The sequence below is a fragment of the Pollicipes pollicipes genome, unplaced genomic scaffold, assembly GCF_011947565.3.
Source record: "Pollicipes pollicipes isolate AB1234 unplaced genomic scaffold, Ppol_2.1 Scaffold_3087;HRSCAF=3621_pilon_pilon_pilon, whole genome shotgun sequence".
NCBI classification, from domain to species: Eukaryota; Metazoa; Arthropoda; class Thecostraca; order Pollicipedomorpha; family Pollicipedidae; genus Pollicipes; species Pollicipes pollicipes.
In genome coordinates this window covers 43731356-43743989 of record NW_023596225.1, presented here as the reverse complement: position 1 = coordinate 43743989, position 12634 = coordinate 43731356, and the positions used below count along the sequence as shown (strand labels likewise).

The 12634-nt window shown below is 53.3% G+C and overlaps 1 protein-coding gene and 1 long non-coding RNA gene across 2 annotated transcripts; both read right to left on the bottom strand.

The window, feature by feature from the left end:
• Nucleotides 1–331: 331 nt before the first annotated feature.
• Nucleotides 332–2893, bottom strand: LOC119090569 (trypsin-1-like; the record flags this gene model as incomplete). The annotated part of the gene is made up of 4 exons (XM_037213395.1): nt 332–400; nt 797–920; nt 1739–2048; nt 2859–2893. Coding segments are annotated over 4 exons (507 nt in total), but the record flags the coding sequence as incomplete, so codon positions are not given.
• Nucleotides 2894–2923: 30 nt separating this feature from the next.
• On the bottom strand, nt 2924–4483 carry LOC119090669 (uncharacterized). Its single transcript, XR_005093284.1, has 3 exons — nt 4400–4483; nt 3520–3623; nt 2924–3002 (listed from the first exon to the last, which is right to left on the bottom strand). It is a non-coding gene; the product is annotated as an uncharacterized LOC119090669 (long non-coding RNA).
• Between the last annotated feature and the right edge of the window lie 8151 nt (nt 4484–12634).

The window sequence follows — 12634 nt, the reverse complement described above, 5'->3', positions numbered from 1 at the left end:
GTGTCGAAGCAAAAACTGGTAGAAAAGGCGAAATCCCGATGAAAGGAGAATAATTAGTTTTGAGACGGTGGGGAACAAGCACGATGTGTTATATTGCGTCAGAAGCTTTTGCCACCTCACGCAGGCTCCTTATAATTTTCAGAGGACTTTCAGTTGTTGCCTCCACCAAATGGTTGGCCGGGCACCACTTCGCTGGCATCAGCAGCTGTCTGTCTCGATGCCAGTTCGACGGCCAGAAGACGTCACGTGTCTCCGCTGGGTCCGCGGTGGCGCCAGCCTGACCCTCTGGCCAGGGTGAGAACAGGAGGCGGCCGGCGGTGGCCGTCGACCATCACCTGCCTGTCCAGTCTAGAGGACAGCTCTCACAGCTGGCTGTTCTCCTGGATCCAGGGCAGAAACTCTGCAAAAAGCCAGCGGTCAGTACCGTCAGACCGGCAGACTCCTCGCGGACTCACAGACAGACTCCTCTCCAGACATTCGGTGATACGGAACGCTACGTTCAACTTTGGGCAAAGATTTCCATACTCTCTTTCAGCAGTATTTGCGAGATCGGTACAAGCCATGTGAATGTAATGGTATGAACTGATATTCATGTAGTCATGTTTAACAAGGCTTGGAAATCAAGCAGCTTCAATTTAAACTTCGTCTCGCGAACAGTTCGGGTAGTGCTCATGAAGAAAAGCAAACTGGAGGTGGGTGCAGCATCGTCTCTCCCAGAATACGCTCCAGTTTATCAGCATGCCACGTGGGGATCTTGTATCCGTCGACTGGCACACTGACGAAGGTGGGGAAGCACCTGAGACGCGGGCGTACACCCCTGGGAACTCTGGCAGCGCGCAACCATTTCCGAAGCTGACGATGCCGGCCAGCGTGTATATTTCGTCGGGAGAACGGATCATCATCGGCCCACCGCTGTCGCCCTGGGGGAAGAGGCCGCATCAGCAGTCAGTCACCTTGTGGCGAAGCCACTTCACTACACTGTCACCCTGCGTCACGGAGGTTACGTCAAAACCTGCTTCTCTGTGATATAGGGATCACGTTGACGAGCGATTTCCTCTCTTTCTCCTTCCTCCCTTCCTCTCTCCCTCCCTCCCTCTCCCTCGCTCCCTCACTCCTTCCCTCCGTCTCTCTCTCTCCCTCCCCAACTCCATTCCTAACTCCCTCTTACCCTTCCCTCATTCCCTCCATTTCTCTCCCTCGCTACATCTCTCCGTCTATCTCTCCCTCCCTCCCCAACCCCATCCCTAACTCCCTAACTCCCTCCCTTCCTCCATTTCTCTTCCTCCGTCTCCCTTCCTCCACCTCCTCCCTCCCTCCGTTCATATTTCTCTCTTCCTAATTCCCTCCATCACAGTAGTACACCCTCCCTCCCTAAGTCACTTCCTCTCTAACTCCCTCTCTCTCTCCCTCTTCCTGCCTCTCCCCTCTTTTTCTTTTTTGCACTGCTTTTACCTTCCTCATCTCCCTCTCAGCCTCTCTTCGCCTCCTTCCTTTTCCCTCCCGCTCCCTCTCCCCCGCTGTCGCACCTCACACGTGTCCTTGCCGCCTGCCGCCAGACCGGCGCACTCTCAGCCTCCCTCCGCCTCCTTCCTTTCCCCTCTCGCTCCCTCTCCCCCCCCCCCCCCCGCTGTCGCACCTGACACGTGTCCTTGCCGCCTGCCGCCAGACCGGCGCACTCTCAGCCTCCCTCCGCCTCCTTCCTTTTCCCTCTCGCTCCCTCTCTCCCCCGCTGTCGCACCTGACACGTGTCCTTGCCACCTGCCGCCAGACCGGCGCACAGCATGCGACTGGTGATCTTCACATTATCAGCGGCGTAGTTCGCGCTGCAGGCGTCGTTCGTCACCACCGGTACGCTGACGTGGTGGACGACCGGCGGGCGCTTCTTGCTTCCGGAGCGCAGCACGCCCCAGCCGGCTAGCACGCTGATGCGGTCCTGGAAGCAGGCGGCGGCGCCGCCGCTGCCGCCGCCGCAGGCCAGCTTCGGCAGGCAGATGGGTCTTACGGCGCCGTCCGGGTTGTTGAACAGCGGCAGCAGCGACTCCTTCAGCCTGCAGCGGTGACACCCGACAAGGTTTAGATGTCTAACGGCAAGAAAGGCATCCCCACTGTCCGTGACGGCAACACGGATACGCCTTCAGCCTGTAGCAGCAGCACCACAGGCTCCCGCCCTCGGCCTGTAGCAGCAGCACCACAGGCTCCAACAGTGCCAGCACATAACACACATGTCGCATTACCAGCAGGCTTCTTCCGCCAGCAGCGACGGAAGCATTGAAGGCTTTGATTTGTAGCGACTGAGCGCTTTGATCTGAAACTACGGCACCAGTGGAGCCTTTGGCCCAGAAAACGAATGGCAACGACACCATCGGTGCACAAGGGCCGCGCCATGGTAACATCCAACGTATCGAACAGCGCCACCTGTGAACCTGTGTTTAAAACAACGGTACCCGAGCCTTTTTAAGGTTGCAAGGCTGACACAACGATCTTGACGGAGTCATTTGGCGCATACATTGCCAAGAACGAGCCTGCCTGTTCGCAACATCCACACTGGTGAGGTTTTTGACCAGGACCAATGATAGCAACGACCCCTTGCTGCAGCAGGGGGTCGGTCAGTGGATCTGTTGCAGCGACGTCGCACGCAGCTCCGCGACGACACTCTTGCAGTCTTCGGTCGGCAGCAGCGGCACGGAACACCAGAGACTTCGATCTATGATCAGACTATGATCTATGATCTATGATCAAGGCTACGATCTACGATCAACAGCTGCGGCTCTTTTACACGGCAACGGTTGCGCAGGGGACCCACCCATTCCTCAACAGCCGAAACTGATCCGGGCACTGCGCGCATCACTCGTGCTTACTCAAGCAGAGACAGATCGTTGTCCAGTGTCTTGGAATTGTAGCCTGGATGAACCAAAATGCTTTTCAAGTCCATCTTGATCTCCATGTCATCATTCACTGAGCTGTGCTTCCTTACCAGGACGCTGGTGCCGCGCGCGGACCTCCTGAAACAATAGATAACAATGGTGAATCCATCAAGTCAAACAGGAACGCACAGACATACACCGCATTTGAGCATGATTATATTGATACGATGTTTTATTGATATGTGTAACTTTAACGAGAGTATTACCGTAGCACCGATGTCATCCTTTGTCATCCAGCTGTTACAGGTCGATCAAAGCCTGTTCTTTTTAATGAGTTCAGCAAGCAGCTCGATCCAATCCGCGCTGCGTTAACTGTTCTTATGATGATTCCAGAGCTTGTATTTATATAATACGCGTGCAAGCTCCAGTTGTATTTGTACACTGGTATTCCTATGGCATTTGTACATTATTTTTAATGTACATTTTTTGTACATTATTTTTACATTTCTATGGTATTTGCACATCTGTACACTATTCCAATGGTATTTGTACATCTCCCGCACTGTTGATGTTCCCAGCAGTTCAGCACGCCTTAATAACAAATTTCAGACACACGAACTGTCGTTATAAAAAGCGTCATTCGTGATCCATTCACCGTGCGGTGCAGTGTGCTGCCGTTAAGATGAACCGCTCGTTGATGATGCTGCCGCCACAAAATGGCTTCCTCGACGCATATCTGTACGACCAGACGAGCCCGACCTGGAACCAACGCATCGTCATGAGGGCTTACGGCCTCGCATGGTAGCCCCGCAGTGCAGCTGACCGCCTCCGAGGTCGCTGACCACCTCTGAGGTCACTGACCACCTCCGAGGTCACTGATCGCCTCTGAGGTCACTGGCCGCCTCTGAGGTCACTGACCGCCTCCGAGGTCACTGACCACCCCTGCGGTCACTGACCGCCACCCCTTGCTGAGCGGCGGTCTCGGTACTTGGGAGGAGGCTCTTCGCTGTGACCTGCCCGTAAAGCACGTGAAGCCGACCAGCGCAAGGTGAACACGACAGCTGGTCCCAGAGGTCAGAGGTGTCACAGAACCGCTGCCGATTGACGGTTGGTACAATCTTACTATGCAAAGTCAGCTTCCATGGACTGCAGCCGAGATTCTATGAACGGTTCCGCTAACGACTTCGTTCTAGGGGTTACATGTTTGCTATTTCCAAGTCCCTTGCTGTTGTCATGATATTCAGATCAGGATGTTAGTGATTTTGCTGAACATATCTAATTTTACACCGCGTTGACATAGTGCCTCCCTAATGAGTTGGTTGGGGTCACTATAGATCACCATAGCCGGCCACCCTTTGGCCATCATATACGACAAAAGCATGCGTCATGCATCATGATGGCGCACCGGACTTAACAATACAAGATGAAGACAATAGGCAGTCAGCGCTGCCGGCCGTATCAACCATGTGGTATAGCTCCACTCAGCACCCTGCTCCGCGCCGCAGAATCAGTTCCAGTCGCCGTGCGACGCTTACCAGCCAGGGGTAGGCGGACCGCTTCGTCGCCTCGCCGCCCACAATGCGACTGGTGTGCTTGCTCGTACCGCAAGCCACGGCCACCGGTGGCACCACCGGCGCCGCCGCTGCCGCCACTGCCGCCGCTGCCGCCGCTGCCGCCGCTGCCGCCGCTGCCGGCACCACTGGCGGCGCCACCGGCGGCGGCTTCGTTGGAGCCACTGCAGGCGCCACCGGCGGCGCCACAGTCGACGGCTTCGTTGGAGCCACCGCCGGCGCTCCCGTCGGCGGCTTTGTAGGCGGCTTCGTCGGCGCCGTCACCGGCTTGGGTGTGACTGTCAGCCACCAGAAGTCGGTGCCGCCGACGGGCGTCGACGTCGTGGTGATTGTCGACGTCGCTGTCTCCGTGGCGGTCGGCCGCGCCGCGCCGCCGGCTCGCACGGAGCAGCGGAGCCGGCCGCGGCCGCGCCGGCCGCTGCGTAGCTCCAGCACCAGCGCCCCGCCCGTCTCCAGATCGGGCGGCCCATCGGAGGCGTCCAGCACCACGCGCCGCCGCTTCGACTCGCGCACCACGATGTAGTCGCCGTGGGCCAGGTCGAAGGTGTCGCAGCTGAGGCGGAGCGGGGCGTCCGCGCTGCTCGGCTGCCATCAGCCGGGTAGGGTCAGGTGCCGCCGCCGGCCGAGTCACACGGCAGCCACCGGGTAAGGTCACACACTGACCGCCGGGTGGGGTCACACACCGACCGCCGGAAAAGGTCACACACAGACCGCCGGGTGGGGTCACACACCGACCGCCGGGTGGGGTCACACACCGACCACCGGGTGGGGTCACACACCGACCGCCGGGTGGGGTCACACACAGACCGCCGGGTGGGGTCACACACCGACCGCCGGGTGGGGTCACACACCGACCGCCGGGTGGGGTCACACACCGACCGCCGGGTGGGGTCACACACCGACCGCCGGGTGGGGTCACACACCGACCATGCAGTGAGCTCACACGCCAACTTCCGCGCAAAATCGCACACCATTCAAAAATAATCTGGCTAGGAGAGGCATAACTTAGTGTTAAAGAAAAAACGTGAGCTATTGTTTGGCAACCGCTGCCTGGGAACTTTTATGCTCAGGTATATGGTGCGAATACATGGTCATGGTCAAGGTGTGCAAGGGCAGGAGCTGACCAAATGAGTCTTTCCTAAAATGAGGGTGGAGCGATGGGGGCTGTTGCACACGATTTGCCGCATCATGCCTGTTAGTTCTCGGCATGCTTCCAAAAGTGATCATCATTTCCCTTCATTTCCACGCTGCGTTACGACAGGGTTAGATCAAGTAAAGCGTTCGAAGATTGTCTAGCATATTTCTCGGATCCTTGACAGATTTCGCTCAAGCTATCGACGTCTAATGTCGGCATGCGGTCACCTCTATTTTCCAGGAGGTCCAGATGAACGATCCGTACTCGTCTGGGTAATTCGGCGACGTCACAGCTACGGTTACGCCGTCAGCTATCTTGAACCTCCCGGCGTTCGGCACTGTAACCAGATACGCAACCAGTAACCACTGTAACCAGACCCAGGAACCAGTGTAACCAAGGCAGGTCTCTGAAAAGGCGACTGCAATCGACAGCCAGCAACCAAGTCCTGAAATCGAGCATCACGACCGACAACAAGAAGAAGCAATCTGCACCGGTGGGAGTTTAATCCGAAAAACGGATTCACTCCCATGAAATCCAAATCCAAAAATTCAATTCTTAACTAAGTCTTTTCGCTTGAAGTGGGCGGGATGGCAGTGAGGACAAGTACACCGTTCGGACCTTCCGTGCAGTGCTCACTCACGCGTTTTGTCACTGTTGACTTGCTCCAGCGGCAGCTTTTCGAGCTGGAAGGGGGTAACCCACTTCTTGGCCTTCAGTCGCCGGTCTTCTGCAGAAAGGTCGCGCAGCTCAAGGTCACCTGTCCGTGACCCTGGATCCTTCTGCCGCCCGCCATCTTTGTCGGAAGCTGCCAGTCCTGAAACCTGCAGAGTCTAATGTGATTTTGCGCCTCTGACAAGCACCCACCAGAACAGTTCTGTAAGATGTTTTGGACGCAAAATCAATAAGCAGTCACTCAGCTCGACCTTCAATGCCACACGATACCCTACTCACCAATTTTGTTTTATAAAACCGACCGCTTCCAGCCACTTATTGTAAAGGTTTTTCGTTGTTTTATGGCAACGTTTTTCATCGATCTCATCTCGAAGCCGCGTCGAAATATGTGTATCATCAGTTCCAAACATGTAATCCAATTGTGAAAAAATCGTAGCCTACCGTGCAATGCTGACAGCGTATCATGACTTGCCGTCCGAAAGCTTAGTGAATTCACAAAGCTCAGCCAGGCATGCCGTCCTGGTGGCATGTCCAATGTCATCGGTCAGGCGTTATCTGCTTCATATGCATCACATTCGTCGTGAGCAGCGCCGGTGGATTTTTACAACGAATGGTTACATGCCACCGGTGTCCTCTGCCGGCTGTAGCTGAAGCATGCACAATTCAGGCACGCACGAGTGATGAGTGGACCTGGCTGGCTCAGTATGCCATGCTGGTCCAAACACCAGCGAGAACGAGCTTGATAAATTCGGCATCATCCATGGGTATGGCCGTCGTGTTTTTGTTTGCCCATACCCTCAGCAGTCTAAGAAAAAGGAAACACAAATAGTCGTCATGGTGTTGTCGATGACAATTTGAACCATGTCGCTCATGGCTGATGCCTGCAGATTATATATATATATATATATATATATATATATATATATATATATATATCGGCAGGTGTTCAATATCTCGATTTTAATAAGGCCTCTGATGGTATAGTTCGTTGAGGACTCATCCACCTGCTAGAACTTTGCAGAATTTATGAATCGTTAGCAGCTTGAATGCAAAGCTGCTTAAACGACAGAAATTACATAAATTTGCCTTGACGTTATCAAGCTGGAAGGCGGTAAATGGTGGCGTGCTCCAAAGATCTTTCCTCGACTGCTTGTAGTCAAATGATTTGTGAATCACATTGAGTGCGATTTTTTTTCTTAAGCATTGATGTTTGCAGATGTTATAAAACCGATAAGAAGTGTTGAAATAAGCGCTGACAAATATCTATTAGATAACCTATTATCTCTAGTGAAATAGTAGATATATGACGGATTTTTAACTAAGAAGTTTAACTACTAACTAACTAAGTTACACTGGGAAGTTTAAAGATCTTCATTTTGGGGAAAATCTACATTTTCGGTATCAGACGAAAGGCCACAACTCACGAGTGACTGGTCATAAATATGACCCGTCTTGGAATACAAAATTATCAACCGCGAAGTTCTTGAACTGTGAGTACCCACGTGGTCACTTTATCCAGGCCCCAAAACGCTAGTTCGCTCAAGATTTAAGTGATATGTAGAGCGCCGAAAGTTGAGCCACTGAGATGGTACAAATATGATAGAATATACGGAACGAGATTGACATCCCTTGACTTACACTAACTTCGATAACGACGGCTGCGGTGTGCCATTACAAACGTGTGCAGAGCAATTTACCTCTTAGATAGTACTGATAACAATGCACTTTTCAACATTACCAGAAACCAAACAAGAGTCATGAATTTTAACTAAAGCACAAGTGTAAACAAATCCAAGACAAAAATCATTCAGTGCCTGGGTTTTCAAGTTTTAGGATAGGCCCAACTTGGAAATTATGACCAGTTTTCCGCTATACTCAGTAAAAGTACGCATTGATGGCCACTTAAGCAAAAGGAACGTTATTTGCCACAATAATTAACCGCTGCACGCCTGCAGTTCCCAGCCTTTACACTGGGTCATCACTAGCACACTTCACTGGTTGTTCCAAGCCCGCCTACGCTATGTTGATCAGTTGCGCGTTCCGTTCCTGTGTAGCGTAGCGTATTAGCGTGGCGTAGTGCAGTAGTGTAGCGTAGTGTATTAGTGGAGCGCGCACACGTTTTCGCTAAGCCCTCCGTCACCTAGTTGTCGCAGCATTTTTTTTTTAGTTGTGTGTGTGTGATGTGCATACCATCACTCGCATTTCTATGCCCTGTTTCATGATGCTGGCCCTGTCATGTGTCTCTGTTCAGAAGAATGCATTCAGGGTTGAACACAACAGGGCTATATTTAGCTTTCCGCTCCCTGCACCGGTTTTGTCGGCGGGCGTCTGCCTGCTGCCGCTGATGGCAGCGACGGAGGCAGTCTTGAGCCACGCCAGTCCAGCGGCGAGCCGTAGACGGCGCACCGCACCTAGGTGACCCGACTCGTATTGCTTTGCATCGACCAGTGAGTCAAACGGCAACGTACAACTGGTTTCCGCACCGCAGACGCCGCAAACTCGAAAAGCGATGGAGGGTCGGGTGCGCCGTGCGGGGGCCTAAAAATGACGCTAAATGCCAACATCAGCTCGGATTGGTCGACCACGACATGGCCGCAAGTCACAGCACAAAGCTGGCAGGTGCCTGACCGATGCTGGCAGCCGGCTCTCCAGGGGGCATCCAGTACCTCTGGTCTGCTACGTGACTGGTTCTGCAGGAACAGGTGCCTGCCTCGTGGTGCTTGAGGAGCGATTTAGCGGGACAGGGAAATGAACTCATGTGGCGACAACGAGAGCTGATGAGTCATCATTGGTTTCCAGCCATCTCACCAGCTATGTGATTTATTACATTTGGTATATGCAGCCGGGGGTGAAGAAAATGTTTATTTCGGTGCTTGCCACGACAGTAAAAACAGGTAACACCATACAACACATACGCTGACGTCATTGTCTGTCGCACAGTTTTTGGAATAAAACCAGTGGAAAGTGTCTTCTTCAGGGAGGAAAACAGAGTTCCGTGAGAATGCATCACGCATCTTTTTAAGTTGCTGATAGAAGCCACCTATGGTAAATTGAAACATATGGGTTAAGGGGAAGGGAGCTCCCTATGGATGCACTTCTAGATCCCTGAAGGAAGCTTATGGGTTTCCAACTACGAACCAATAATTTCTCAATTGTTCGCGATATATCTGCATATATATATATATATATATATATATATATATATATATATATATATATATATATATACATATATATACTCATGTGGTTTCAGGCCTTAGCACAAAGCTGACGGGTGTCTGACCGTCGCTGGCAGCGGGCTTTCCAAGGGGCATCCGGTACCTGTGGTCTGCTACGTCATATATATATATATATATATATATATATATATATATATATATATATATATATAATCGAATTTTTATCACATTTGCGTAGCACACGGCCATGTGATTACGTTGTGATGACGTCCACCAAATAATTTTCCGATTAGGAAACGTTATGGTCCCGGCACGGTTCCAGGCTCCAGCTGCGTAACCACGGCAACCAGATGACATTGGCTCGATACACAGGCCAGAACCTGCTGCCGACCCCTTCAGAATTCCCCGCCCCCAGACCAACCCACAGATGCTGCCACAAACCCGATCGCAGGCCCGGTTACGAGGGCGACCCCATCGCTGCCAGGAACTCGGCCACAGACCGGGTCAGACAGCGGGTCACAGACCCAATCCCAGACCCAGCCACAGACCTGGCCTCAGATTTGGTCGGGGACCGTTCCACACGCCCGTCATAGACCCCTCAACAGACCGGGAGACAGGAATGGTCAGACCTGGCCACAGATCGGAGGACAGACCAGACACAGGCCTGACCTGGCCACAGATCTAGGGACAGACCACAGGTAGGCCCGACCACAGGCCCGAGCTCGGACCAGGCCATAGACTGCAGTGCAGACCCGGTCACAGCCCGACAATAGATCAAAGACCAGGCCGCAGCCTCAGAGGCATGGTGCAGACGACGGTGAGATTTCACACAGCCGGAGCACAAAGGCGGTGGCCCCCTATCCCACAGCACTCTGCCCCCCCCCCCCCCCCCCACGATAGGGACGCATCGTCCGTTGGTGTAGCGCAGCTCGGTGAGCTGTCCGGCCGTTCAGCTCAGCTGACGCCTCCCTGGTCTCACCTGGAGCAGCAGAAGACCGAGCGTCGCCGCAGCTGCCAATGACGTCATGCCGCGCGATCCTGTCGCGCTCGAGCGCCGGCTGAGAATGGGCCCGCCGCTCCTGGGCCGCAGATGTAGGCGGTCTGGGTCGGCTCAGCACCCGTGCTTCCGGGATTTGGTCATTCTGGTAACACCACGGGTCAAAGTCGGTCACGTACGCGCGACGTTGCAGGTCACGGCCGCCGCGAGTTCAGTCACCAGGCTGGGCTAGTGCGCGGTGAAATATGTGTCCGCGCCGTCCGATAGGCGAAGGAACTGGTTTAGCTCTCGATGTGCCGCTTGGCGCACGCTGCCTTGGGAAAGATAATCAGGCAAGATGTTTGAGAGCCTCTGGCTGGATGTTGGCCGAAGTTGAAGCACTTAATGCTTCTCCCAGTGCTCTATCCTCATGGCTAAGGGGACCTTCCTTGAATAACTGTTGGAGGTCTTTGTTAAAATCTTCTAGCTGGATATATTTGATGTCGGCGAAAGAAGGCTTTTTATTAAGCCTCTCCAGCTTGACAGGCTAAACCTACCTGACCACTCTGCCGCTTGGCGTATTCATGGCCAGATAGTGCTGGAAATTTAGGTCTCGGTGGCCCGGTGCAGGATTTTCCGATTTTCCGATTTTGCGCACTATCCGACGAAGATTTCTAAGGAGGTCCACTTTCCTGAACAGGGACCTGTGGGGACGATTGTGGTACAGCCTCGAAAGAAGTTTGCCCGGAGTTTTGAGGAAACTCTGGTATCTTGAATACCATGATACGACCACTCGTTGGCTTTCACTTCAAAAATTTTAGCCCATCCATCGGGACCACAGGGATCCAACTTTCGCGGACTATCTAGCAAAAAATATCGCCAAGCTGCAAAGGGGTAGATTACTATCCCACCAAAACTGGAGAATCTGAGCAAAAAATCTCTATACAGGAATATTGGCAGCCTTTGCTGTCGCCAATTAGAATTCTGCACTTTAACCGCAATGAACCAGAGATGGCCCGTTTTGCATGCAGCCGTTCTTGGGACCGGTGAGAGCGAGCGAAAGATTGGGTCGTGCCATAAGGGGTGTCGGAATTTCCTTGAAACTGTTGGTCAGCTTCTGTTGAGACTGCATTGATATATGCCACGTGACCTCGACTGCTCCCGCGGCTTCCTGCGCGTCCGTAGCACCGCCAGGTGTCGCTGAGGTGCACCTACGCAGATTCCGAGTGTTCGAAGGAAGCGGTGCGATCGTGGACGGCGCCGACGTCTCAAGCGCGAGTCAGGGGCGTAGCTTCACAAAGCAAGTCAGGGGTGTCAAGCAGGGAAAACAGCCAACTTACCGCTACCCTACCCTTACAAGGAAAACAAAACCGTGTTTCTCTCAGAATCTGGCCCACTTTTCCCTCGAAGTTCAGTGTGGGGGGGGGGGGGGAGGCTAGAGCCGCCCCAGCTAAATATGAGTTCTCAGTCGATACCTACGTTGCGCCTTGCACGCGGATGACCTACACCATCCACTGCCAGGTGGCTCCGACCATCACGTCTTTACACGTTTCCCATTTCGCGTCGAACGACGGTGCAGTCTGAGCCCAAATTGACAAGAAATGTGTGCGGCGTGATGGGTAAAAGAGCTGCAGATGTATACTCAAATGAGACCTGTCTCAGGCTACCATCGTTCTCTTAGACTGCCTAATCACAGTCCTAAATGATACCACTGGTGGAAGACTCCCTGTAGAGGTACCAGTGCTCTCGGCAGGACATGCCACCCTCTCACGTCCTCTCGTTATGCCGCACTTGCGTCCCTTGGATATATGCGATATATATATATATATATATATATATATATATATATATATATATATATATATATATATATGAACCTCAAAATGACCTCCACCCCACGTCGTGCCTGCTTCCGAACTAACGGAAATTACACTTCACACTCCGCCCAAGCTACGGACAGGTGAAATGGAAAAGGAATTGGCGAAGTGCAGCGGAGCTAAAAGACGCCCAGCCTTCGGTCAATTTACTCCCGGTCCTCATTAAAACAACAGCATCGACGCGCGATCTGTGCCTGGTTGGAACGGGGCACGGACTGCGGCTCGTGCCACCGCGCCGCCGTCACACCAAGACTCAGGGGAACGGCCGAGTCGCACCATGCCGCTACGGAGGCCGCGCAGGCCTACCCACCGGGCGTCATTGCAGGACCTCAGCCAAATGAGCGAGAAAAGCATCGGGAA